A 27,499-nucleotide genomic window follows, 5' to 3' on the forward strand; every position below is an offset into this window, starting at 1 on the left:
ATAGTTTGCTTGATTTTCAAGGCACTACGTTTTACTGAGTCCACTCTTTGCAAAACTTGTCCAAACACAACAGACTCTAAGATGAATGTAAAGTTTCTCTCCCCCATTTAATCTTCAATAGTCAAGACTTTGATCACCCTGTTAGGTAAATGGTTTAGGTTTTCATTTACCCTATATAGGAATGGAGCACTACCTAGGCCTAGCTAGACTCTCCACAAAGGCATACATATACTTGTTTGTTCCCATATTGGTATATAAAAGGAACAAACAAGCCATTTCCAAACAAAACTGGGAATTGATTTTGTCAGAAACAAAACTGCCAAAAAGTCACCACATTCCCACTAAATAGAACTTAACTTATCATACATTGATCAAAAACGATTCACTAAAAAAAATATAATAATTGTTTTATCAATCATTTTTATGCATATTATAATTCAACATGTTCCTTTTTGCTCCATTTTAGTGTGATTGTGCTCAAATTTACAATTATAACATAAATTATTGTTTTAAAACTCAACATGCCCAAATTGTAAGAGCATAAACATTAGGCCCATATTAATTTGGGCCCAAGTCCAGCAATAATCACTGGGCCAGCGTGTTCAATCTGTTCAAATCGGCTCAGTGAGAGAATTGGTACGTTAAAGAACGATAATGGAAATTAGGGTTCCACCATTGTTCAACCCCATGAGCACGTCGAAAATCCGATGCCGGAGTCAGATTAACATTCACAATCGCCGAAGGGAGTAGATCATAAGGTTCAGAATCCTTCCCGATAGCACCAGACAAAATACTCTCCACAGAACTCTTGGTCGCCAATTTCCCGATCCGACTAGCTCCGATCTCCTCCATCTTCTTCCGGTGCTCAAAATACCCAATATACCCAGAGCATATGTGATCCGCCGGATTCACAAACAGATTCGGGAACCAAGCCGCGATCGACGAAAACAAATCCCGATCCTGCTGTTCGCTCTCGCCGTGATTGTTATTCCGTCCTTTAACGACGGCGTTTAAACCCGCCTTCATCACGCTCCCGGCGATTCGTATCCCGTGTCGGACTCGCTCCTCTTTGATTCGCTCAATCGGAGCTGATATAAATGGCGGATTAAAGAGATAAGTCTCGATGGGTAAACCCATCTTGGCCATATTCTTTCCAGCGAGTAATCCAATCGCCGATCCCAACGAGTGGCCGACGATCCAGACGTTTCCCGCCCCGGCAACGGAAACCAGATTTTGAATCGCGGTCGTGGCTTCCTGGACTCGAGAACTCTGGTGGATTCGGTTGAAGATGCATTGGAAATCGAGCTTGAGGTCTCTGGTTCTGGTGTCGGGTTGGGTTAAGGTTCCGCGTAAAGCGACGACGTATTTGGGGGCATTTTGGGGATTTAATTGAAATGGGTATTTGTATTCGTAAATGGCACCAAAAATGGAGTGGTCAACATTATCGATGAGAACATGGTTTAAGCTGAAATGGAAGAATTCCCAGTATGGTGGAGCTTCAGCTTGAGGCCCTTGTCGATTCTCTTGTCTGTCTCTTTCGATTTTGTAAGCTCCTTCTACTAAGCTCGCTGCTATGGCTCTTCTGTGATGTGGGTTTTGCCTATATATATATAGAAACTCTTATCATCATTTTCATAATATGTATATATATATATATGTGTGTATGTATAGTTGTGTATATGATGAATGAATTTACTTACCAGTCAACAGTAGTAAGGTGTGAAGGTCCTGAAACTCTGAAATTTTCAATTGGAGAAGACATGGATCTCATTCTCAAGTATCTTAATGTGAAGAACTGTTATAGATGTTATATATAATAATCTAAATTTTGACCTTTTCTAAATGAGATTATAAGTTTAAGAAGAACTTTTTGGGAACATAAAAAGAAGGATAAAATAAGAACACAAGTTGCCAAATGGGTTGGTGGAATGAAGGTCAAGGAAACAGTTTTTGTTCATATTATAAAAAGGTCACGACTTAGTAGTTTAAAGTCAATGGAATCCGTACAACTAAGATAGAAGAAAGTGTCTGCTGTTCTCTCTTATTGTTTATGTTTTTTTTTTTTTTTTTTGCTTTTGAAATAAAGTCTTGTGTATTACAAAGGAACCAAAACAAAACACACCTAAAGATTAGTAAAGAACCATTCCACAAAAACTCGTTATCAGTTATCAAGCCCAAGACCCCACTTAGCTATCCTATGAGCTAGAGAGTTAGACTCTCTTTTTACATGGACCAAGCTTAGATTTGGGGAGATAGATAACAAATCCTGAATACAAGAGAGATAATCATCCACAATACTAGGGCCCCTATTACATGAATTTAACAATAATTACATAAGGCACTATTTTTTGTGAAATATTTACATTTTTACGTTCAAAGAATGTTTTTTTACATTTTTACGGTTTTCTAAAAAATAACACGAAAACAACATAAAATCAACAAGAAAACAACAAAAAGTAACATCAAACTAACAATAAAAAATAACATACATATAACAAAAAATTAACAACAAATGAACAAAATTTCAACATAAAAATATCGTATTTTATGTAAATAAAATAAAAAAAAAATCGTAAAAATATTTAAAATTCCGTGAAACCGTATTTTTGTTATTTTTGTGCATTTGTGAAATTAACCCTTTAACTTATCTACAAAAGTTTTACAATTTGTTTTTAGTACATCAACAGGGAGATGAATACAAGAGGCCCATTGCAGTGCTTGTAAAATTGCCTTAGCCTCAGCTACCACCGGAGGAACACATCTAACAAAAGGCTTTGCAAAACCAGCTATAACCTAGTTCAAATGATTTAACACAACAGCCCCAATTCTATACTTCCGGCAATTAGAATCAATGGTTGCATCAGTAAAAATTTGGAAGGATGTCTCAGTAGGCAACTCTTGCAAGGCTGGCAGATCCACATTCGGAGCATTAGATGGAAAAGAGACTTGCTGGACATCCAAATACTTAAAGTAGAAGTTAACACTCCAATCATAAATATCATACGGTTGTAGAGAATATTTATTGTGGAAAATATTATTCATTTGATTCCAAAGAGCCCATAAAAAGCAGCAGAAAATACAAATATAATCCTTATCCAATTCTTGTGTAATACTAATAAAAAAATCATATAAACTAAGATGCTTAAATTGATAGTAATAAGTAGCAAACCTTGATGACTTCTAAGCTTTCCTCGATCTGGAGCAATCTAATAAGGCATGCTTGGCAATTGCAGGTTGAATCTTACATAAAGGACACAAAGGAGAATCAATAACACATTTTTTATGGAGAAAGGAATGGCACTAGACAGCAATCTCCAAACAAAAGCTTTCACTTCTGAAGGAATTTTTTAGGTCCAGATTTTTGACTAAAATTTCTTAGAGTTGGTAAGAGATGAAGAAGAGGGGATATCCTGATGAGAGAAGGCTAAATGATAAGCAGATTTGACACTAAAAACTCCAAAACTGTCATGCCTCCAAATAATTTCATCATTATCATGCAAACCTGAAACAGGGACATTCAGAATTTCATTAACCAAAGTTTCATTAAAGCAATAGGTAAGTTTAGAAACATCCCAATCCCCAGAGGTGTTAATGAAATATGAAAGAAAGGGGGAAGGAGGCGTATTATCTGAGTTAAAAGTTTTAACCTTATTGTGAGGAAGCCAATGATCCTCCAAAATTCTTATATTACCCCCATCACCTACCTTCCAAATCAGACCCGAAGTTAACAAGTCCTTACCCCATAATATACTTCTCCAAGTGAAAGATTATGACCAGGTTTAGCTTGGAAGTATGAGGGAAATACCTAGCCTTGAGAATTGAGGCTAGAAGAGAGGTGGAATTTTTGAAAATTCTCCAAGCCTACTTGGCAAGCATGGTTTGGTTAAAATGAACCAAAGAACGAAAACCCATCCCACCCAAAAATTTAGACTGACACAGGTGTTTCCAAGATTTCCAATGAATTTTCTTAGAATTCTCCGCAGAACCCCACCAAAATCTGGCCATCACAGCTTCAATACCCTTACACAATTTAACCGGCAAACGAAAGCATACCATAGCATAGGTAGGAATAGCCTGGATGACAACCTTTAATAAAACCTCCTTACCAGCCCTAGAAAAACACTTAACAGACCAACCTCTAAGCACCGAATTAACTTTATCTTTTAAGAAAGCAAAAGAATGATACTTAGATCTAGAAAGACATTGAGGAAGACTTAAATATTTACATATAAAAGGTCTATCTTCAAGATTGAAAGTATTGAAAAAAAGAGTGTGAATATCTTGTTGGGTGTTAGAAGAAAAGAGAATAGAAGACTTAGAAAAGTTAATAACCTGACTCGAGGCTCTAGAGTAAATATTAAAGACTTCCTGAAGGGCAGAACAGGATGTACGATTAGCCGCACAAAAGACAAGACTATCATCCGCAAAAAACAAGTGGGAAATAGGAGGAGCAGACCTAGAGATAGCAATTCCATTAAACAAACCTGCATCCTGTTTGGCCCTAAGAAGAGAGGATAAATCTTCCGCACAAAGGATAAAGAGATAAGGAGAGAGAGGATCCCCTTGCCTAAGACCCCTAGAAGGCTTAAGAGACCCACCAACAGAACCATTGATTAAAAAAGAGAGTGTAGTAGTAGTAATGCACTTCATTACAAGAGAAACAAACCGAGGTGGAAAATTGAAGTGGAACATAACATTCACTAAATAATGCCAATTGGCACGATCAAAAGCTTTGGCCATGTCAAGTTTAAGAGCAGCCCAACCAGTGTTACCACTTTTTCTAGAATTAATGGCATGCACAATTTCTTGGGCAATAAGGATATTATCAAAGATGACTCGACCAGACACAAAATCACTTTGAAAAGGAGAAATAATTTTATCCAAAACAATTTTTAAACAATTAGCCAAGACTTTAGAAATTACCTTGTAAAAAGTTGAACAAAGGCTTATAGGCATCTTTCAGAGTGTGAGCATGTTGCTTCTTAGGAATCAGAGAAATGAGAGTGGTATTAATAGGAGAAAAATCAGTACCCGGTATCGCATGCCTGGTAAGGGTGGACGAAAACTGCCATTGATGGGACCAAGAGTGAACAGGGAATACGGTATCGCATGCCTACTAGAAAACTCTAGAGAGAGAAAAGCGAGCTGATAAATGCGAGAACTCTAAATGGCTTTTTCCTCTTATTGTTTATGTTTTCTTGCATTGAATTGAATAATTAATATATGTGAAAAGTATAATTTAAAAATAAATTAAAAAAAAAGAGTGAAAAGTAAAATTCAGCCAAGTGAATTGAATCAAATTATCTCTATTAATATGCAAAATAGGTTCCTTCCATTTAAACTAACTAACTATCTCCCTTCCTCCCGTCTCTCTCTCTCTCTCGAACCCATCCTTTTGAGCACGAAGACCCATTGTCACGTGTCCCTTGTTGTCACACCACGAAGACGACCAGACCAACTCGACCCAACAACGTCGACCCACCACTACCCAATGTCGACCAAGGTAAGATTTCGTCTTTATTGTATCAAGCTTATAGTTTCCAGCAACGTGTTCTCATTAATAGAAACTCACTAGTCATATAAAATGAATCTTTTAGGTCCCTATTTATAGTGTTTAGGAAAACAAAACTTTAAAAATTCAAATCTCACTGACTAAAAGATGTTAACAATTGTGTATGAGAGTATTAAGGATCAGAAGAACATTGGAGTAAAAGGTCAAAATGTTTTTCATTGAATACTTTCGGTTACACAACTTTTATCGCAAAATATGCAAAAACATTTGAACTATCGGAATACAATGAAATATGACAAAACGTTCTCCATGCATCCAATAGGCGACATGTCGCCTAGTAAGAGGCAACATGCCGCTTGGACTGTTTTTTAAGCTTCAATTTGGAGCTTTGAATCTTCTCTCTGAAATAATCTCAAAACCAACGTTCACATATGAAATTAATGATGATTTTGTTCGTTTCTAACAAGCAAAAACTCTTTTCACATGCTTTCATAACCTCCAAATATAATTATATACTTTTAGTTACATATTATCAAAACTTGATTCATATGTACAATTCTATTTTAAAATATAACTCCTCTAATGTTACAGTTTTTGTGCATGATTATACTATAATATATAGTTTAATTACCACACATACACTAATTTAATTTTGAAATATAACTCCTCTAATGTCACATACACTATTTTAATCTATATTATATTTTATTAAAAAATATAACATTCGTACACTAAATTAAAATTTATTGTTATACACCAATGTAACATTACATAATCAAGAAATATTGGCGGCTAAACTACCTGAACTTTACGGTTTGTAACACTTAACCACAAAAACTGAATTTTTGGCGACTAAACTACCTAAACCCTGGTTTCGTTTTGCTCTGCACACCTCCGTCCAAAAATCACAGTTAAGTTGTAAATATTAGTTTTAAAAAATAATTATAAATATTTAAAAAAATTGAAAAATCAGAAAAAAAAAATTCTTTTTTACTTTTTTTTTTAATTTAAAAAAATTATAAAAAATTAATTACTTTTCTTTTTTTTAAATTTAAACATCTTCTTCTCAATCTGATCCCCAAATGCATCACTAAACATCACCGCTTGACTCTGCCGACCCTCAGCTCCCCACCATCAAAATCCACCACCCACCCTCTCCTCGTCACCACTCCTCCGGAGGTCCGGCAGCCACCCCAACTTCCACTGCTGGCGCCCGCCGTCGAATCGGTGTTGCTGTTGATCTCTTCGACGAGAGCGCTTACGCCGTTCAGTGGGCTGTCAGCCACTACATCCGCCTTGGAGACGCTGTAATTCTCCTCCACGTTAGCCCTACCTCCGTCCTCTTCAGCGCCGATTAGGGTTCCATCAACATCCACCCAAGGGTTTTGGGGTTGTGCGACGTGGTAACGATGGAAGGCTTGGGAGTGTCAGGGCTGGGAGGGTTCGGGATCCGTAGGTGAGACGAGAGAGAGAAAGAGAGTGATACAAGAGAGAGAAAGAGGGTGGGAGGGTTTCTGCAGAAAAAGAAGAAGAAAGAAGAAAGAAGAAGAAGAAGAAGAAGAAAAAGAAAAAGTAAAAAAAAAAATTAATTTTTTAATTTTAAATTAAAAAAAGTAAAAAAAATTCTGATTTTTTAATTTTTTAAATATTTATAATTATTTTTTAAAACTAATATTACACGGACTACTAAAAATTTGCCACGTGTACAAGTGTGTACACGTGGACAGTCCACCGTGGCACTTAACTATGATTTTTGGACGGAGGTGTGCAGAACAAAACGGAACCAGATTTTAGGTAGTTTAGCTGCCAAAAATTCGGTTTTTGTGGTTAAGTGTTACAAACCGTAAAGTTCAAGTGGTTTAGCCGTCAATATCCCTTTAATCAATCAAATGTCTCATGTATCCCCCACTTTGATTGAGTAAATGAAACACTTCATAGAGACCTCGCTTAGATGCATAAAGTAAAATGTCTTTCGAGTTGAATTTTATTTTAGTGTAATTACCACAAAGTTTGTTGAAATTTTGATTGTCGTAGCTTTGAACCATTATTTCTTTCATACAAAATAGGTGATAACACACACATCTTTGTTAGAGTTCACTGGAGACCTCATTTTATCTTGCTTGTACCCCGTTAATGGCCATGTGCAATATCTACATAGACTCTCTATAGAATAACTTCCAATTCTCATAAGAGGCAGCACTACCACTAGTCCATATAGGTAGAATTTAGTGTCTCACAACTCTATTTAGACACATCTTTCCATAAACAATCTTTCAGTTTTAGCCCTCCGAATTTTATTGTTAGTACTCGTTCATAGATGGGACAAGTTGAGTACTACTCTTTCATTCTATTGACTTGTTATTAACTATTGAACTCAAGACTAAATTTTTAGTAGTGTTAAAGATAGGTTACCATTAATGAGTAAAGCTCTAAGGGAGTTTAGAACACATCCCTCAAATTTTTTTGCTTCTATCTTGTACGGAAATTAAGCGAATTGTTATAACTACATATGTTTCGATTCTAAGTGAATCTTGCTATCCAAAATTTGTGTCAACTTTTGGAGTGACACAAGTTTTCTCCTTAAGTATACTTAAGCTTTGAAAATTGCATCATCGAAGATTAATTTTTACACTTTCTTAACTTCTCACAAATTTTGATACCAAGCATATCAAAATTATGCACTAACTTTAGACACCAAACATGTCTAAGTTATACTCAAGTTTAAGGCACTAAGCATGCCTAAATTTCACATATCATCCATTCTTTTATCAAATGAGCTTGATAAATATTGGATATTACCCCCCCCCCCCTTCCACACTTTCACACATCTATGAATATAGATATAACTTTGTCTCTAACTTTCATGTTTTATTTTCTTCTTGAAATAATTTTACACTAACTTTGACACCAAGCATGTCAAAGTTTATCATCTTTTGCACTCATAATTAATCACACTATTCAAGGAGATATTCAGGCCTTTGTGGAAGATTGTGATGAACACAATCAGAGGAGGAGGAGATTCAAGTTTAGATCTTGATCATACTCTGTGAGAGAAATGATCGAGGGTTAGAGATTTGAACTGAAAGAAACATAATATTCCACTGCAACTAATGTTAGGTTTTCTACAACTCTTATATATTTAATTTATTTTTTAAAAAAAAGTCATATTTAGGATGTTAGATTAGTCATAATCCAACATACATGAGTAGTAAATTAAGATCTTGGTAAAAAAATTTCCAACAAAAGCAACATAAATACTATGTCATAATCACATCCTCATCTTCTATGGCATTAATCTTATTTTTCATTGGATGACTACAATCTCTTGCGTAGTGCCCAGATTTTCCACACACAAAACAATAGCCTCTCACTTCTTTGAATTGGCTACTATGTTTTCTTAGACCCAAATATTTTACACCGCCTTTATTATGATTGTTTCTTTTGGAATGCTTGTTTGAGACTGCATTGACCTAAGAAACCTCCTCTCCAGGCTCCTTCACATTTCTCTTATCTCTCAGTCTCGATTCATCTTCGATTTAGATATGATTTGGGATCTCTATCAAAGAATAATCCTCATTTTTATGGATGATTCTTTTCCTAAAGCCCTTTCAAGTTGGTGGCAACTTTGCCGCAATTGCACCAAATTGAAATACTTCAGAAAGCTCAATTTTGAAAACCTTTAACTTGTTCACAATGATTTATAACTCATGAATTTGTGAATATCTTTAGCATCACTGAAAGAAGATTCAAAATATTGAGAAATTATTTTTTTTTTCTTGTAATTTCCTTCTCTGCCTTGTATTTTGCTTTTAATGCATTCCAAATCTCCTTCGTAGATTTGGTATTAGTGTAGAAATCATATAGCCTATCGGACAAAGTATTGAGAATGTGACCTCTACATAAGAGATTGTCATCATCTTTCTTCCTTCTCTTCCTTCTCTTCCCCACCATCTCAGAAGTGTCCTTCTCAGTTGGAGCAGGTAGAGGCTCCAAGGTAGACTTAAGTATATAGACTATCTTTAGTGTAGTCAAGAGAAATTTTACCTTGTCTTGCCACCTAGTAAAGTTGGATCCATCAAATCTATCCAACCTCACTAGGTCTTGATTTATCATTTTGATAGTCTCCCCTTCCATTGAAGAAATGTAAGAAGGGTAAACTTTTGATTGTTGGAAATACTAGTGTTTCAATAGAATAACAAACCAAAGAAGGCAAAGTCAATTGGTACTGTTTTATTTATGAATAAATATAATTTATCCCCCAAACTATGATCCTTGTGTACCCTCTAAAAATTTTTCTGCTGTGAAAATTTTTCTTGAACTATAAAAATTATTGTAAATATCTCCTATAGTTGCATATTGCTCATTTTTTTTAACATGTTATTTATATAACACTAATGTCACGTTATCTAACATAGTTCATAGTTCAATAGTTTAATGATGAATTAGAAAAATATGTATGTACATTCTTAGAGCTAATATTTATATATTTAATATTAATAAATTAAATTTTAAATAATTTAAAATTGTTAAATAGGCTCTTGTAACTGGTAACCATATAAATAAATTGTTTTAAAAGCAAAGGGGTAGAATAAAAAAAGAGGAAATTACACTTAGTATGGAATTTTAAAAGTTCTTATGATAAATATGACACATTTAAGTTTGGCCAATTTATATGGTATTTTTTTTGTTTTTAGGTTTTTTTATGGTATTTGATATGTCATATATACGCAATTAGGTTTCTAAATCTCATATTTAATGTTTTTATTTGTTTAGGAAGTTTTATTTGTCATTGATGCCGGAAAAGTCACCGGAGTAGTGGTCGGTGCCGGAAAAGTCGTCGAAGTTGCTGTCGGCGCCGAAAAATTCGTTGGAATTGGCATTATCGCCGGAAAAATCACTGAATAATCACCAAGAAACCAGTTTCTTGAAGTCTAAGAAACCGGTTTCTTGGTGATTTTTCCGTTGACAATGCCAATTCTGACGACTTTTCTGACGCTAGCAGCTACTCCGGTAACTTTTCCCAAGATCGACAAGAACTTCGTAAAAGTCATCAGAATTGGCATAGTCGCCGGAAAAATTACCAAGAAACTGGTTTCTGGTTTCTTGATGAAGAAACCAGTTTTTTGGTAATTTTTCCGATAATTTTTCTGACGACAATGGCAATTCTGACGAATTTTCTGGCGCTGGTAGCAACTCTGACGACTAATACACCGGCAGCTACTCCGGTGACTTTTTCAGTACCGACAATAAACTCTGGGAAATTCGTCAGAATTGGTATTGTCGCCGGAAAAATTATCAGAAAAATCACCAAGAAACTGGTTTTTTTTCTTCATCAAGAAACCAATTTCTTGATGAAGAAACCAGTTTCTTGGTAATTTTTTTTTGTATTTTTTTCTCTATTTGGTTGATTGATGAAACTGGTTTCAATTATTTTCAGTGTATATCATTTTTGTTTTGTTTTCATAATCTTTATTATTGTTGTGTAACAAAATAAGTTCCTTGATGAAGAAACCACTTTCTTGGTGAAGAAACCAGTTTCTTGATGAAAAAACCACTTTCTTGGTAATTTTTCTAATGATTTTGCTGGCGACAATGCCAATTCTGACGACTTTTTTTACGCGGCAATAACTCCGACGATTTTTCCAACACCAGGAACCTCCAGAAACTTTTTCGGCACCGACATCAAACTCCAGAATAGTCGTCGGACTTGGCATTGTCACCGGTAAAATTACCTGAAAAATTACCAAGAAATCGGTTTCTTCATCAGTTTCTTGGTAATTTTTCCAGCGACAATGCTAATTCTGACGACTTTTTCAGCGCCGGCAGCAACTCCGGTGACTTTTCCGGCACCAGCGGCTACTCCGACGACTTTTCCGGTGCCGACAGTAAACTCCGGTAACTTTTCCGGCACGAGTGACAACTTCGGCAATCACTATAGTTTTATTTGTTTTATTTTTTTAAAAAAATAAATACGAAGGGAATTTTAATATTTTTTATGGTAATTTAATTAAGTTTTTATTTTTTATAAGTTTTAAATTCAGATTTCTTTTTAATGTTTTATATAGTTTTTTTTAGAAAAAAAATAATATATTTAGTTTGATTGGTTAGATAATGTCATATTTAATAGCATTTACTTTTTATGCCATATTTATCATAACCTTAATAATTTTTCCCTTATTTTTGAAAATAGCGCATAAAAAAATATTTGTATAGTTCAGCAAAATTTGCTGAGAACAACAATTATATTTGTTGTTTATTTATGATCTTTTTTTCTACGATTGAGTACTATAGTCGTTTTTCACCTAATTTGGATTTGCACCTTTATTGTTTGTTTATAAATTAATGTCGTTTTCACTGCTCAAAACTCATTTTTGATCTTTCAAAATTGTCGTAACTATTGCAACATCTCGTCGTTCCAAATTCTAGCTCAAATGGCAAAAAACATAGCTGACTTATTGGAGGTGCGGGGAATCGAACCCCGTGCCTCTCGCATGCGAAGCGAGCGCTCTACCATATGAGCTACACCCCCAAACTTGAATTCTAAGCTAATCAAAATGTACTTATCACTATTATCTTTAACTTATAAATTCAAGTTAGTCAATTTTCAAGTAATATTTTTTAAATAAAAGTTGTCAAAATTAAAATTCCATTTTTTTTTTTGTCATCAATTTAAAAAAGCTTTCAATATTTGGAACTTAAAGACTTACCTTTGATAAGTCAAAAGAAGGAAAGAAAAAAAATTAATGAGAAAAATATGATGTCCACAAAAAATACATATAGTAATTAGCTAAATGAATAATATAATAAAAAAATTTCCAACTACCTAAAGCACCCATCATTTGATTTGACGAATCGATGTGTACAAGTACAATACATTAAAACATGTATACAATATAATAATATAACTAGTTTATATATAAATATGTAATGAACAACAAGAAAAGCTTTTTATTATATGTATTAATTCAAAAAGAAGAAGAAGAAGAAGAAGATTGAAGAGAAAATATGAGTGGGGGCGGCGATGAAGATTGGGGGTCGGCGGAGGAGACGAAGCTTAGTCCGGCAGCACAGTTGTTTCAATCATCAAAATTCAATTGTTATATTGTCACAATCATAGGTTGCAAGACCACCATGGATTCTCAGGTCATCAAAGCTGGTTTAGCTCAAACTTTGCTTAAACACCCTCGTCTCTCCTCCAAACTGGTAAGATTTAATTTACTATTAACAATCCCAATTTTATTGTTTATATTTTATTTTATATATATAAAAAAAAAAGAGTAAAATGATTCTTTCTTTCCCTTTCTTTTACTTTTACATAGTTCTGTTCTTTTAAATTGCTTTGGGTGCTTAAACAATTCACCTCAAAAAAAAAAATTTAGTTTACTTTTGTAGTTATAGTTATTTAATATATTTATTATTTAGTAAAATTTTAAAAAATTCGAAATAATTTACAATATAAAATAATTTTTTTAAATAATTTTTTTATACTTATAAAAAAAAATTACGTGTATAATTAGCTTGTTAAATTTTTCCTAATATATTAAATAATTACAACATAAATAATTATAAAAAAAATTAAGTTAATTTTTTTTTTAAAATACAAAGACATATAGAAATACATCAATGATCAATATATATTAAATTTATATATTAAAAAGTACTTTTACACTATACCACAAAAATTAGTAGATGATGTTTCCTTATTGTTTTAGCATTTAGAAATTTTTTTTTAGTTAATTTTATTTGTAGTGATGTATGTTGTAATTATTTAAGACTGTAAAATTTTAAAATTTTTAAAATAATTTACAATCTAAAAATCAATATTCAACTAATCTATTTTACTAAAGTATAAAATGAAATAATTATGTATACAACAAACTCTTTAAATTTTATTTTCATAATTAAAAAAAATGATAAATATTATTTTAGATTCTGTGTTTTGCAAAAATACCAATTGGATTCTCTATTTTGTTAAATGTTAAAATGAACCCTCTGTTTTGTTAAATGGTAAAAATAAGACCTTATGCTCAATTTTTAACAATTTAATTTTTAATATAATCAAATTTAAGATAATTTCTAACAAGAACAAATACAGAAAATGTAACTAGTTTTATCATAACAACTCTAGATCAAATTATTATTAAGTTTTATTTTGACATAAAATCAGTTCAGGATCTTATTTGTATAATTTTGAAAAATACAGAGTTCAATTTGTCATTTAACAAAAGAGAGAGTTCAATTAATAATTTTTACAAAAACACATATTTCAAAATGATATTTACCAAAAAAAAAAAAAATAGATGCCTAAACATATAAGATATACATCCTTGCACCCCATTTATTGAGAGTATTATGGGCAAGTGTTGAAGACACTACATATATAATACCTACATTGATACTTGTAGGGAAATGAAATGGCTGAGGATGGCAATAAGACACGTTTCTCCATATCACAACACAATCTCTCAATCAATGCATCTTCAATCTCTATACCTACTTAGTACTAAATAGTAAAAAAAAGGCATTTTTTATTAGCATACAAATACAATAATTTTAAAAAAATTACATAAATTAGACACAAAATATTATTTGTATTAGTATTAAAATTTAAATGAATTAAATACTTTCCTTTTACAAAGCAAAATTTGTTAAAATATACCTAAAATTTTAAATTATTCTTTCAATATACCACATTTAAACAAATACTCTAAATATTCTCCAAATACCCTAAAATCTAAAATTACACTTACAATTCAAAAACTCTCTTCTCCCACTCTCTCTATCTAACTTCTCCCCCCCCCCCCCCCCCCTCTCTGTTATTCCTAACCCCAAACCTTTAAAGTCTCGGCTGTTCACAAGTTCCGACTGACCAAGACAACCCACGACCAAGACGACCCACAACTGAGAAGACCCATAACGACTCGCGACGACCTACGAGAAGCACCCAAGACAACCCACGACCACCACACCACTTCTAGCAAAATCCACTCGCTTATTTTCTGTATTTTTTTTTTTATTTTTGACGATGTCACAGAACATCGCGAAATCATGAAACATCTCTAAATGTCTCAAATTCACAACAACGCTTGTTTTTCTGTATTTTTTTTTTTTGGTTTTTGACGATGTCGCGAAACATCGTAAAATCGTGAAAAAATATCTCTTAATGTCTCCAATTCACAACATCACGAAACACATCGCAAATATAATCGCTAAATATCACAGATCATCACTAAACTTCATCCCTGACCTCAAATTTGTTCTATCATTACAAATACATCGCTAAATATCGCAAAAAAAAAAAAGTAGTAAACCAGAAGAAAAAAACGCAAAAAATAAGAGGCCGTGAGAGAAGATTACAGCGAGGCCTTGCGAGCGAGGTTATGGGTCTGTGTGTTCGACGGTAGGTGTTTTGGGTCGGGATTAATGCCGTTGAGATAGAGAGAGAGAGAGAGAGAGAGAGAGAGAGAGAGAGAGAGATGTTTAGGGGTAAAATTGGATGAGAGCAATAGTGTAAGTATATTTTGCATGCAAAATATACTAACATATTTTTAGTTAATAAATTAATTTTAAACATATATTATCAAATTTCCTTTTACAAATTTAAATCATTTTTTTTTTGTTTGAAAGGTAAATGGAAATAATACTATATTAAAAGTAAAGGAGTAAACTAATACTAGTGACAAATCAAACAATTGCTCTATTTTGTTTAAATATATATAAATGCAATTGGTTAGATAATGAAAAATATAATTTTATAAGAATACTCAATCAAACATATTTAAACTAAATTTTAATTATGATAATCTACATTTGTAAGCAACATTGTTTATTAATTTATTGATAGTGGCAACATTGCTTATTGTTTGATTAGATTAATACTTTAATAAACATTGACTGACTAATATTAATATTATTCTAATTATTTATTTAAAAAAATAATAATAAATTTAATAATCTAAATTTGGATCAAAACGACGAAGAAAAGGTAGTAAACGACAGCATATTTGGAAGAAGAAGAAGATGGGTTCCAACTCCGGTGAAGCTAGAAGAACACGTCTTCGTTCCGACCTTCGATTCCAAACCAGAAAATCCAAATCAATTTCTTCAAGACTACGTTTCCCATCTCACAACCAACCCTCTCGATATCTCCAAACCCTTATGGGAGCTTCACCTTCTAAACCTCCCTACTTCCGATGCAGAATCCGTCGGAATTTTCAGAATCCACCACTCCGTCGGCGACGGAGCTTCCCTCATGTCCCTACTCCTCGCCTGTACCCGCCAAACCTCCGACCCTGAAAAGTTACCCACTCTTCCAGCGCCGTTGAAACGGTCGGCGGAGACTGAAGATTCTGAGGGTCACTGCGGTGGCCGGTTTTTGTGGATCTTGACGGCGATTTGGTCGGCGATTACCTTGATATGGAACACGTTGGTGGATATAATGGTGTTTGTATCGACGATTTTGTTCTTGAAAGATACCAAAACTCCGATTAAAGGGTTAAAAGGGGTTGAGAAGAATACTAAGAGATTCGTACATCGGACCATTAGTCTTGACCACATCAAATTGATCAAGAACACAACCAATACGGTATGTTTATTACAATTAATCAGAGAAAGCTTATGAAGATTTTTGATTTGATCTTATATTTGATTTGGGATATGTTTGGATGATTTTGGAGCAGACTATTAATGATGTTTTATTGGGAATAACACAAGCTGGTCTATCGAAGTATTTGAATCGCAGATATGGTAAATTTTTCTGTTAAGAATTGATTCATTTTGTTGCATTGTATGCATTGCTACTGTTTTTTTTATTGGTTTATTATGGTTTTTTTTTCTTGAACTTTCATATATATCAAATTGTACCGGTTGAAATTTCTTTTCGAAATATTGAGATTGTTAGACTTTCAATTTTACTAACAGACACATTTCGTACACGTCAGATGCCCGTTAGTAAACTTGAATGAAAGTCCTTGAATCTAACAATCTCAATAGTAAGAATAACCAAAATTCGAGAGAAAAAAAATCGTAATTAGTCCTGTTTTTTTTAAGCTCTAATCTGAAGTTAGAGTCTTTTGTGTGATACAAGGTCTAATTGCAAAAGATGAAGGAACAAAGGAGAAGAAGAATTATCTTCCTAAACATATTCGGCTAAGTGCAACTGTACTTGTTAATCTAAGACCAACTCTGGGGATTGAGGTGAATAATACTGTAAAACATCATTGTTGATGAATGCCCTTTTGTTTTTTTGGTTGATAATTTGATTTACTGTGTATTCACTTTTGGAACAGGCTTTAGCAGATATGATGGCCAAGAATTCAAAGACCAAATGGGGTAATTGGATAGGATACCTATTGCTCCCTTTCAACATTGCTCTACAAGATGATCCATTGGACTATGTTCGGCAAGCTAAAGCCGTTATCGATCGAAAAAAGCACTCGTTTGAAGCTATCTGCACATACTTCTGTGCTCAACTTCTTCTCAAAATTTTAGGAGCTGAGGTACATATATGCCACCTTTTTTTAACAATCTCATTATACACTTTAATCAGTGTCAAAGTCAATGGCAACATGGATTTTGTTTCTGTAGTGGTTTTGAATGAAAATTAGGAGTTGGACTACAAGGTTCTTTCAAGTTTCGACTAGGGTGATAGATTCAGTGAATGCAAACTAAGTTGAATGTTTAGTATATTTTGCTTGAAAGATCAAATTTTGTATGTGTGTGTGTATATGTTGTGAAACTGAACTGGTCAAACAGTTAACTGCAGCTACTGCACTTAGAGCTATTTCTAGCACTACTCTGGCCTTTTCTAACTTGATGGGACCACTGGAAGAAGTAAGCTTCTACGGCCATCGAATCGCGTACCTTGCCCCGAGCGTTTATGGTCATCCACATGTAAGTACTCATCTACTCAAATATGTGCAAAAGATTCAAACCTCGAACCACCTATTTAAACGGCGGAAGATGTTCAAATTTAAACATCTTTTTCTTCTGATTATTGAGCCTGAGTGAGTGTCCCAATTGGGGTTTGCAGGCATTAACGATACATTTTCAGAGCTATGTTGACAATATGACTATTGCTCTGGCGGTTGACCCAAATGTGATTCCTGATCCACAACAGTTGCTTGATGATGTAGAGCAATCTCTTCAACTCATTAGGGGGACTATTCTTGAGCAGAGGATGAACAAGGAAATTGTCTAACTTGATGATTTTTTTTTTGTCACATCAGTAATTAATTAATTATTTTTTAAAATGTACATTAATATGCACACATGTTGATTAATATCATTTCAAGATCATGTTGTCTAAAATTTTCAAAAGCTCCTAATTCAAACATGGAATTATTACAACCATTGTTAATTGTTTGAAGGCCTCCTATGTCATTGTTGCTGAGAAAGCTATATGAATAAATATCTAACATATTAACACAGCATGGTACTAACCCTTTGTTTGGTAGAGTGAATTGAAGGAGAGATGGATTGAGGGGTGTGGAATGAGACAATCCATCCTTGGGTTGATTTTGTTTGGTAAGAAGGAAAAGGAGCAAAGGATGGAAATTCTTATGGATTGTCAATTACTTGGGTCCATAAAAAATGATCCTCCCACATATGGGTGAGTGGATTGACAATTTATTTTTCAAAATAATTATATGGCTAATTTTTATAATATTGTAAATAATAGAAAATACCAATTCTTTCTTTCTTTCTTTCCTATGATAGCAAACAAAACTAAAGAAAGATGAATCTATCACCATTTCATATTTTCTATACTTTCTACGTAATCAATTTTTTCTTATTTTATCTTTCTTACTAAACAAATGATAAAAACTAATAAAATTATGTGAGGCACACATAAACAATTTATCTTTACAATCAACAAAATTTAATGCATGAACACGTTAACATATTAAGAGAGTAGTGGTTTGTCAGTTTTTGCCATAAAGGAAATAGAGGATTAGTTGTTATAATTGGTAAAGTTTAATGAGTTTAGCCGCAAATTACTCACAATAATATAATTTCATTAGCTTTGGTACACCGTGCCCATTTGGCTAGATTATACGTCATGAAATCATAATTTCGATCGACCCAAACTAGTTTTTAATTCTGCAGTCTATTTAAAGACTAATTAAAATCTATCTAAGCCACATTTAAGTTTATCGTCACTAGGAATTGAGGTTGAAAGTAATTGTGAGAGGGTGAAAGTGTAAAAAAAATAATTAAGAGAGGTGTTAATATTTTTTTTTTTTAGTAAAAAAACATGAGAAAATAAATATTTGGAGGAAGGTGGGCATGACCCCCATAAGATCAATATACATCCATCCCTACCAACCTCGGGCCTAACATGTTGAAGTCTCGAAACAAACACAGTGACATTATTATACTAGAAAATAATATTATCCTCATGGTCGATTTTGAAAATATGGGAGGCTAAGATAATTTAAATTTTTAGACTCTTAAAATATAAATATATATTATGCACAAATATAAGAAAATAAAACTATATGTATAATTTAATTATTTTCTATAATATTCTAATAGTCTAAAAAAAAAAACACAAGTAAAAAAACACAAAGTTGAAACTTGAAATAAGCAAAAGAGAAAATAATATATTTGTATATTTAACTAAACTTGAAAAATAAAAAACTCATCTTGAACTTTTCTCCCACATAGTCAATCCAAATAGCTTGGTTGCCTACAAGTTCTATACTTATGGCGCGTTTACTAAACTGTAATTGGAATTAGAATAATCAATGGGAGAAATGTATCAGTTTAAAATAGAAAATAATCGGAAACAATATTTTATTATGATGTTTACTAAACTGTCCGGAAAGAAAACCAGAATCATATTATTTTGTTTACATAACTAAGAAAGGTAATCGGAATGCTTTAATTTGACAAAATTGTCATTATTAGAACCTGTAATTATTTTCTATTTATAGATTTTTAAGGGATATATTTGTCTTTTTAATTTTTAATTAATAAAATTAAAATTAAAATAAATTAAGTAAGGAAAGGGAAAAGCATTCCCTATAAAAATGGGGGGAGAACTTTTTCCTTTGTTTTCTCCCTAATTTGTGAGGGTCCCACTAGTTTCTCTCTTTCCAAAATTTAGTAAACAATTGTATGGGAATCATAACCATACCATTCATTCTCATTCCTTTTAAGTAAACATGTCATTATATCTACTATAAATATTTTCTAAACTCAAAGAAAGAACAATATTTTTCCACGCTCTTAAAATAATAAATGTAATATTTAACTAACTATTTTGAAAATATAAATTTGAGAAATTCACGTGAAAATTCACTCATAATGGGAAGAAATCACAACCACATATTTTTTTTCTCAGAATCTAATACCAAGTGTAGCTATTATTTCACATAGAAAAAATAAAGGTGAAGAATTAATATATAGGGACACGATTTTATCCCGTTAATGTATTTAAGGGAATTTATTCTGTGATGTACCCTGACCATTAGATGGATTAGTTATTTGATCTTAGGACTGAGGTTAATATATGAGTATTTAGGATGAAAAAAATTGGTAATCGGTGAAGTTTTTGTAATAAAAAATTAATAAATTTTAAAAAATGAAAACTGACATGACCACCATTAGTCATATCAACCTCAACTGTCCTCCTCTCTTCTTCTTCCTTCTTCACTCATCGCCCTCTTCTACTTCTAACTTCTTCTTCTTTTTTTTACATTAGGGCAAAACTTCATTTTCTATTTTCGTTTCAGATTATCCAAAACTCCCATTTTCTATTTTCTTCACTTCGTTTCATATAAGATGGTCCCACTGCCTCTGTTGTTTTTACACAATCGATGAGGATAATACCACTTATGTTCTTAGATAGAAAGTCACGGTACCTTGTCGTAGTGGGAGGGTTTCAAGGAACTCACCCTGTTATGACTTGGAAGACACTTGTGATTAAAATCTATTGTTACTTTAAACAAGTAATGGATAGTCAAATAAAGAACTAAGAAGCAAAGCCAAGAGAACTATGGTTAAAATCATTCATATTCTTATTTGTCCAAGTAAAGTAAGCTCCCGCACTCTTAACCTCCTCAACTTGACCCAACAAAAGTCATTGTTGAGCATCTTCAATATCCTTAGCTAAGATTGGCTTACCCCCATTCTTATCTTGGAACCCAAACATGGCATTAAAATCTCCTAGAATAAGCCAAGGAGAATTGACATGGCCTAATCTAGCAAGATCCTCAAACATCTCTTTTCTTTCTGCAAGATTGTTGCTGCCATAAACTGGAGTACAGAAAAAATCTCCTGAGTTCCCTACCACTTTGACCCTGCTGTGCACAAACTGATTAGTCTCATACAACACATCAACATGAACAAACTTAGCTTGCCAAAAAAGGATGATTCAATTAGTGATAGTGATGCTAGAATAGAAATCCCAATTAGGAAAGCTACTAGCCATCATCTCACTAACTTTCTCATTTTTTATTTTGGTTTCAAGGAAGGCTCCAAGGCCAACCTTATTCAATCTACAAACTTCTAAAGCAGAATTCTGCTTCTCTTTTTTATTTAAACCCCTCACATTCCACCCTAAAATGTTACACACTTCCATCAAATCACATATTATTGTTAGTAACCAATCCTCCCTCATCAGATTCCAAAAGAATCTCATAACCATTCCTAGTAACAACTTTTGAACCAGCATTAACCACCACTTTTGAACCTTTCTTCCTGGGAGTGATCCAGTTAGTATCCTCAGGTTTATTCTCTTGCTCCTTTCCCTTCAAATCCTGAGTTGGAGCAACTTCTTTTTCCTCACATTTATCCCCTGGAACCGAACCAATATCCTGCTGTTTCGAATTCTCTGTTGGACCCTGCTCTTTATTGTGCTATTTTTCCAGTTCTTCCTTCTTCTTTTTTTCTGCTCCTTCTTCCTCCACACATGACTCTTTTCTTTATTGCAATTAGCTACCGTATGGCCAAGTGAATCACATGCCTTGCATTTAGAAGGAAGCCATTCATACTTAACTTGCTGTTCAGCCAACTGTTTTCTCTCATTAATATAAGCAATCGTCTTTGGCGAATTTTCAGAAATCTCCATGTCCACCAAGACTCTTGCATACTTCACCATTGTCCTATTCGCAGTGACTTTATCCACCATGATTGGTTTACCAATTGTGCTAACAAGAGCACTAAGATTGTTTTCCCCCCAATACTGTAAACCCAATCCATTCAATCTCACCCAAACTGGAACAGACTTTACCATTCTAGCAGAGTCCATATCTGTAGTCCAGGGCCTAAGGATCACGGGCTTCTTATCAAAATATATAACACCTGTTTCAAGAATGAGATCTCTAGTTTCTTCATCCCTAAAACTAACCAGTGTAAATTCCGAGTGCATCCTTACAATTTTTTCCACTCCTAGGTTTCCCCATACTCGTTTGATAAACCCTTCAAAGACTCTAAATGGTGGATTAGCACCCAAAACAATACAAACAACAGAATTTTTCTAGAACTCAACTTCACATTCAATTTCATCAACATCCAACTTTACAACCGATTGGTCTCCAACCTTAATTGGTTCAGTAAATTCAAGTTTGGTCGAGGTTGTACGTACTTGATTTGTCTTAAATTTACTCCAGACTTTCTTTGCCGACGTCTGAAAATCCATTTGCTCCAATTGCTTAACCTCCTTTGCCCATGATTTAGGGTTTGTTCTGATCGAGCTCTGCGTGTTCTCCTTCCAGAATCTCACACGAATCATGGAATATCTCAGTTCCAGTTGGGTCTTCTTCTTCCTTTTGGATTGAAGGGAGATCAGTATCAGAAGTTCCTTCATCGATTACAACCTTGGCTGGCTTCGAAGCAATCTGTTTCTTCTTCGCCATGAGAGAAAACTGAGAGCATCACACGCCCTTAACGCTATATTCGTTCACATAAAAAATTTAGACCATTTCTCAATTTGTGCGTGTCATCCTTGAAATTATTTTAACATTATTAGAGTAAATTTCTACATACATATAAGTAGAGTAAAAAACGTGTCCAATTGCCAAAATGTATTTATTGAAGAGAAGAAGAATATGAGTTTGCAAATAAAAATAAAGTACAATGGCACAAAATTTCTATTATTATATTGCCTTTACCTTTTGGTTAACATTATGGGTGTTCGCGGTGCGGGTGGTGCGGTTTTTGACTATTTTTTCAAACCAACCCGCACATGTGGTTTTTTCAATATTCCAAACTGCACCCGCACCGCGAAACTAAAAAACCGCAAAAATCGCACCGCATAAAATGGTGCGGTGCGGTTTATGCGGTTTGGACTATCACTAAATAATTAAATTATCACAAATACAACAAATTTTGAGCAACACTTGTCAAAAATACCACAAGTCTTGAAAATAAATATGAAAAAAAAGTTTCAAGTTTTAACAATACAATAATTAGTGGGCTTAGGTTGGGTCTTCACATATTGAACCTAAATAAATATAAAAATTGGTATTTTTATTATATGCGGTGCGGTACGGTTTGAACCGTATATACACAATTCAAAATCGCAAACCGCACCGCACCGCACCGCGCGGTTTATGAAAAATTCAAACCGCGACCGCACTGTAAAGAATTTTAAACCGTATTTTTTTTGCGGTGTGGTACAGTGCGAGCGGTTTGAGCAGTTTGATGAACACCCCTAGTTAACATCACATATCCCTTAGATCATAGCAAAGTTCATTTTTTTCGGAATCCAACGGCTAAGATAGGTAGTAGTATGCAATTCTTCAAAAAGTATATGAGGTTTTACATAATTTGCCTTAATATAATTATTGGAAGAACAAAAAATCAAAATATGAAAAAATTAGAAAAATCAGACAACACGTGTCTTAGTTGAAAATGGACAATTTCCTTTTATTTTGTAAGAATGTAATTCTAGAACACTCTAAACTTAGATAACTCAGAGACTATATAAATATGTATGTACTTGATTGGTGGTCAAATCTAAGTCTAAACCCTACTCAGACTCACTACTCTCAAATCACCATTCTCAGCTCACATTCATTTCTCTGATCCGATTCACACCCAGCTATGGCGATAATCTCCGAGTTCGAGGAAGAGCACAAAGAGACCAAACCTAAGCCCAACCCCAATCTCAAGCCCTCCGCATCCCCTTCTTCATCATCATCAGCCACGGCGTCCTTTACTGCCACTTTGAATCCCTCCAATCCGCTAGGGTTCTTGGACAAAGTTTTCGAATTTGTCGCTCAACATAGTGATTTTCTCGACAAAGTTACCGCGGAGAAGGAGATTTTGTCTGTTGCTCGCGTCGCTAAGGAGAAGGAGAAGGAGAGTAAGAGGAGAAAGGTGGAAGAGGTCGAGGAGAAGAAGGTGAGTGTGGTGCCTAAGAAAGAAGAAGAAGAGGAGGAAAAGTCTCCTGTGAAAGTAGAAAACAAGGAGGAAAGCGGTCTCAGAGGTACGGAACATTTCTCCATATAGTTCTCCACATTTGGTTACTAACACTGTTGCAAAGATTTGAATTTCTTTTAGTTCTTGCTTAATTTTTTCTTATCATTTTTCGCAAAGATTTTAGCTCTTGCGTAATTATTAGGACTATTAGATAGTATGTAGGGTGTGGTAGTATAAGAGGATTTTTCTTTGGGTTAATATCTTTGAAGAAAATTCAAGACTGAAAACCAATGTTCAAGATCCAATAACAGAATTAAACTATCTCAGTTTAAGAACATAAAATAAACAATTAGGGAACAAGAATTAAATCAAAGAAAAGCATATAAAACAACAAAGAATTATGCTTGTTCGGACACAACATCAATGCGATGTTGTTCCTACATCCAGTGCTAGAGTCACTATCCCTTTCCTTTACCCAATCAGAACAACTTTAGTACAAGAGTCACAGTCGAGCTATACAGAGAAACACCCAGTCAGATGTGTGTGCGTATATATTTTTATATATATATATATTATATAAATCTCTCTAAATCCGAGTAAGCCCTTTCAAACAGTTAAGCTAGTCCATGCAAAACTCCCCAAGAAACCAGCTCTTTCTTTCTCTGTACTCACTAGCCTCATTCTTGAATATATAAGGCTTCAAGATACAACTTAACTAAGTGACAGCTAAGTTAGTTGGGACCAAGATCAATTAAAAACGGATAACTGATTTCTGTTGGGATTTGAAGTGCTATACCGCAGTCTTTTTATTTTTGATTTGGATGCTGATGAAAATAAAGTGTGAATTATGCAATATAGATAGAGATCCTTTTATGTGGGGTTAGACAATAAGTTAATTTCACATAATTATAGTTAGGTAGCTGTCGAAAATTTGAATTTTAGTTAGCTGCAAATCTTAGGTGTAGACATTATCAAGTGTTTACGTGAGTTGTCATATTGGTTAAACTTTGACTCCGTTTTGCCTTTAGGGTTTAAGAAATTCATAATAGTATTGGCATTCTTATGCGAACTTAAAGCATTATATCTTATTTTGTTCTACATTGCCTAGTATTTGTTTTCTTGTACCCTTTCACTTAACATTATGAACTTTTGGACAGCTCCCAATCTTGGGAATGGGCTTGATCTTGAAAAATACTCATGGACGCAGAGCCTGCAAGAAGTTACTGCAGTTATCCCAGTGCCCGCTGGAACCAAGTCAAGGTCGGTTGTCTGTGATATAAAGAAGAACCATCTAAAGGTTGGACTCAAGGGTCAGCCACCTATCATTGATGTAAGTATGAGTCTGTAATGTAATAGCTGTTTGGTGGAGTTTCTTTTGTTAATTTTGTTTGTTGCTACCGCCGACTATAATATAAAAATCAATTTCATGTAGGGGGAGCTCTTTCGGCCCGTCAAGCCTGATGATTGTTACTGGAGCATAGGTATGGTACTGCAAACACATATAAAATCATTTTTCCAAAGACTATTCTGTATATCAAAACAACTCACAACGTAAATGTTTGGGCTTACCAATCGACTGTTAAAATTTTTACTTTGATTCTTTCTGTGCTCAACATTTTGGAGTTTGTGCTTTATGTGCTTTTGCTGGGTTATTTTATTCATGACCAAGTTTCTGGTTCTATTCATGAGTAACGGGTAATATCAGATTGCCAAATCTTCTGCTATGCCTGAGAATGCATATGTGATTGTGGGATCACTGTGTGTGTGCCATGTCTGAGAATGTGATAGTCTTTGATATTTGAAAGTTGTATTCATATGAGTTTTTGAATGTGCCATCCTTAATGCAGAGGATCAAAGTTCTATCTCTATTCTTTTGACCAAGCATGATCAAATGGATTGGTGGAAATCTTTGGTGAAAGGTGATCCTGAGATTGACACCCAAAAAGTTGAACCTGAATCAAGCAAGTTATCTGACCTGGACCCAGAAACTCGACAGACAGTTGAAAAGATGATGGTAAGCTTTATGTTTTCATTATTCACATCAAAAAGGGACTTTAAATTTTTTTCATCAGGTTCATACTCAGCTGAGTTCTTTAGTTTATGCTTTACATATTCAGACAGATGCTTTGGCTACATAGACCACTGAAACTATAATCCAACCATTTTGTTCTTGTTTACAGTTTGATCAGAGACAGAAGTCTATGGGACTCCCAAGCAGTGAAGAAATGCAGAAAGAGAACCTTCTGAAGAAATTCATGGCTGAGGTGAAACCCTAAGACACAAAAATTAACCATCTTTTTTAAAATCAACTCCTCACATATATTTACTAATAAAGATTTGTGTGTTTTGTTTGACAGCACCCGGAGATGGATTTTTCAAGGGCTAAGATTTCATAAGTTGCTTGCCATTCAAAAATGTGTGTTTCATCCCAACTTTACCATATGGATACAAGTTACCTATTAGGGTTTACCTCAATTTTTCTTGTCATTTTTTGATGCTAGACTGTTTCTGAACTCTTATCATATAATGATATAATAATAGCAAAGTTTATATTTTAATCGTTTTGTTTGATTCATCTTCCTCGCGGAAATTAGTTGAGAAAACCCAAATACTCTCTATGTTAGTTTCGATTTTATGTGTCGTTTTTTGTATTCTTCTAACCAAAAGCAAAGATTTTTATCTCATTTTTGTTATGATTACAACGACCCAAACATTTCATAAGGGTTTCAAAAGTGAAATAATAATGGAGAACAAAAATTATTCTCCTCATGATTTTCATCAACTTATTCTTGAACTAACACTATAAAATGTTAGTGGTTTGGTCAAAAAGAAAGCTTTAGTGCATAAATTAATATACATATTGAAACCATGTAAACAGCATTGTGAAACTTTTATGTACTTGGGCATTTCTTTAATATTTTTCTCTCAACAATTCTAATGCCTTGACCATTTTTCTTCTTTCTGTTTTGTATTAATAATTACTCATTAATCAAACATGGGTTGTTATTGTATGTATATATATTTTAATTTTTATATATAAAAAATTTGAGGGCGGTGGATGATTATGATTTCAAGACAAGCAAATTAATTTTAGTTACAAATATAATGTAAAGATATTAATCATTATAAACAACAAAGATAGGTTTTGTCCTAAGGTAAGGAAAATATTATATGGAGCTAAATGTCACTCAGTTAAATATATAAAAATTGAACGAAAAAAGAAAAAAAGAAATATAATCACTAAAGACTAGTGCCAAACAAACTTACAAATCGATTATAAAAAATGTGGTTATTTGTTAACTATACTCGAGTATTATAATTATATAAAATACACAAATAATTTATTATTTATTTTTATTTGTTTGAACCAAAGTTCAGAGATAAAATTTATTTTACAAGGTAATATCATCTCTTTAAACCCAGTAGAACTTTGTTTCGAAAAAAAAAAAAGCCCCAGTAGAACTGAGATGCATAATGTGGGCTTAGGTCACAGTGACTCGGGTATTCAAGTTTTAAGAAAGGATTGTTTTACAAATACGCAAAAATAATAAAAAAAAATTATAAAAATACGGTTATACGAATTTTAAATATTTTTATGATTTTATTTATAGAAAATAT

General features: G+C 33.5%; 3 protein-coding genes and 1 non-coding gene across 6 annotated transcripts; 2 read left to right on the forward strand and 2 right to left on the reverse strand.

The window, feature by feature from the left end:
* Positions 1 to 346: 346 nt before the first annotated feature.
* On the reverse strand, positions 347 to 2,094 carry LOC115717345 (GDSL esterase/lipase At4g10955). Its single transcript, XM_030646315.2, has 2 exons — positions 1,701 to 2,094; positions 347 to 1,600 (listed from the first exon to the last, which is right to left on the reverse strand). The coding sequence occupies exons 1-2, from the start codon at positions 1,769 to 1,771 to the stop codon at positions 622 to 624; spliced, it is 1,050 nt and encodes a 349-aa protein (XP_030502175.1). The 5' UTR covers positions 1,772 to 2,094; the 3' UTR covers positions 347 to 621.
* Positions 2,095 to 11,968: 9,874 nt separating this feature from the next.
* On the reverse strand, positions 11,969 to 12,041 carry TRNAA-CGC (transfer RNA alanine (anticodon CGC)). The gene has a single exon. It is a non-coding gene; the product is annotated as a tRNA-Ala (tRNA).
* A 330-nt stretch (positions 12,042 to 12,371) lies between these two features.
* LOC115717092 (wax ester synthase/diacylglycerol acyltransferase 5) lies at positions 12,372 to 17,863 on the forward strand. 3 transcript variants are annotated; one of them, XM_030646030.2, is made up of 7 exons: positions 12,372 to 12,715; positions 15,498 to 16,097; positions 16,192 to 16,258; positions 16,599 to 16,708; positions 16,801 to 17,010; positions 17,267 to 17,404; positions 17,544 to 17,863. In XM_030646030.2, the coding sequence occupies exons 1-7, from the start codon at positions 12,518 to 12,520 to the stop codon at positions 17,709 to 17,711; spliced, it is 1,491 nt and encodes a 496-aa protein (XP_030501890.2). In that variant the 5' UTR covers positions 12,372 to 12,517; the 3' UTR covers positions 17,712 to 17,863. The 3 variants fall into 3 exon arrangements, with proteins under 3 accessions (XP_030501890.2, XP_060971281.1, XP_030501891.2); XM_061115298.1 differs by lacking the exon at positions 17,544 to 17,863 and having other exon boundaries at positions 12,376 to 12,715; positions 17,277 to 17,403; XM_030646031.2 differs by lacking the exons at positions 17,267 to 17,404; positions 17,544 to 17,863 and adding an exon at positions 17,099 to 17,253 and having other exon boundaries at positions 12,377 to 12,715.
* A 5,535-nt stretch (positions 17,864 to 23,398) lies between these two features.
* On the forward strand, positions 23,399 to 26,439 carry LOC115716844 (protein BOBBER 1). The gene is made up of 6 exons (XM_030645750.2): positions 23,399 to 23,948; positions 25,039 to 25,211; positions 25,314 to 25,362; positions 25,729 to 25,895; positions 26,062 to 26,145; positions 26,239 to 26,439. Exons 1-6 carry the CDS (start codon positions 23,564 to 23,566, stop codon positions 26,275 to 26,277), a joined length of 897 nt encoding a protein of 298 aa, XP_030501610.1. The 5' UTR covers positions 23,399 to 23,563; the 3' UTR covers positions 26,278 to 26,439.
* Positions 26,440 to 27,499: the final 1,060 nt, after the last annotated feature.

Source organism: Cannabis sativa, chromosome 5 (genome assembly GCF_029168945.1).
Source record: "Cannabis sativa cultivar Pink pepper isolate KNU-18-1 chromosome 5, ASM2916894v1, whole genome shotgun sequence".
Taxonomy (NCBI): domain Eukaryota; kingdom Viridiplantae; phylum Streptophyta; class Magnoliopsida; order Rosales; family Cannabaceae; genus Cannabis; species Cannabis sativa.

What these genes read in the sequence shown, in the direction of transcription:
- LOC115717345 (XM_030646315.2), bottom strand. Translation starts at nt 1,771, where the DNA reads ATGAGATCCATGTCTTCTCCAATTGAAAATTTCAGAGTTTCAGGACCT. An exon ending in CACCTTACTACTGTTGACTG is followed by an intron (nt 1,601 to 1,700) that starts GTAAGTAAATTC and finishes ATATATATATAG; the next exon opens with GCAAAACCCACATCACAGAA.
- LOC115717092 (XM_030646030.2), top strand. Translation starts at nt 12,518, where the DNA reads ATGAGTGGGGGCGGCGATGAAGATTGGGGGTCGGCGGAGGAGACGAAG. An exon ending in GACCAACTCTGGGGATTGAG is followed by an intron (nt 16,709 to 16,800) that starts GTGAATAATACT and finishes CTTTTGGAACAG; the next exon opens with GCTTTAGCAGATATGATGGC. An exon ending in GCGTTTATGGTCATCCACAT is followed by an intron (nt 17,405 to 17,543) that starts GTAAGTACTCAT and finishes TGGGGTTTGCAG; the next exon opens with GCATTAACGATACATTTTCA.
- LOC115716844 (XM_030645750.2), top strand. Translation starts at nt 23,564, where the DNA reads ATGGCGATAATCTCCGAGTTCGAGGAAGAGCACAAAGAGACCAAACCT. An exon ending in GGAGGAAAGCGGTCTCAGAG is followed by an intron (nt 23,949 to 25,038) that starts GTACGGAACATT and finishes ACTTTTGGACAG; the next exon opens with CTCCCAATCTTGGGAATGGG. An exon ending in GTCAGCCACCTATCATTGAT is followed by an intron (nt 25,212 to 25,313) that starts GTAAGTATGAGT and finishes AATTTCATGTAG; the next exon opens with GGGGAGCTCTTTCGGCCCGT.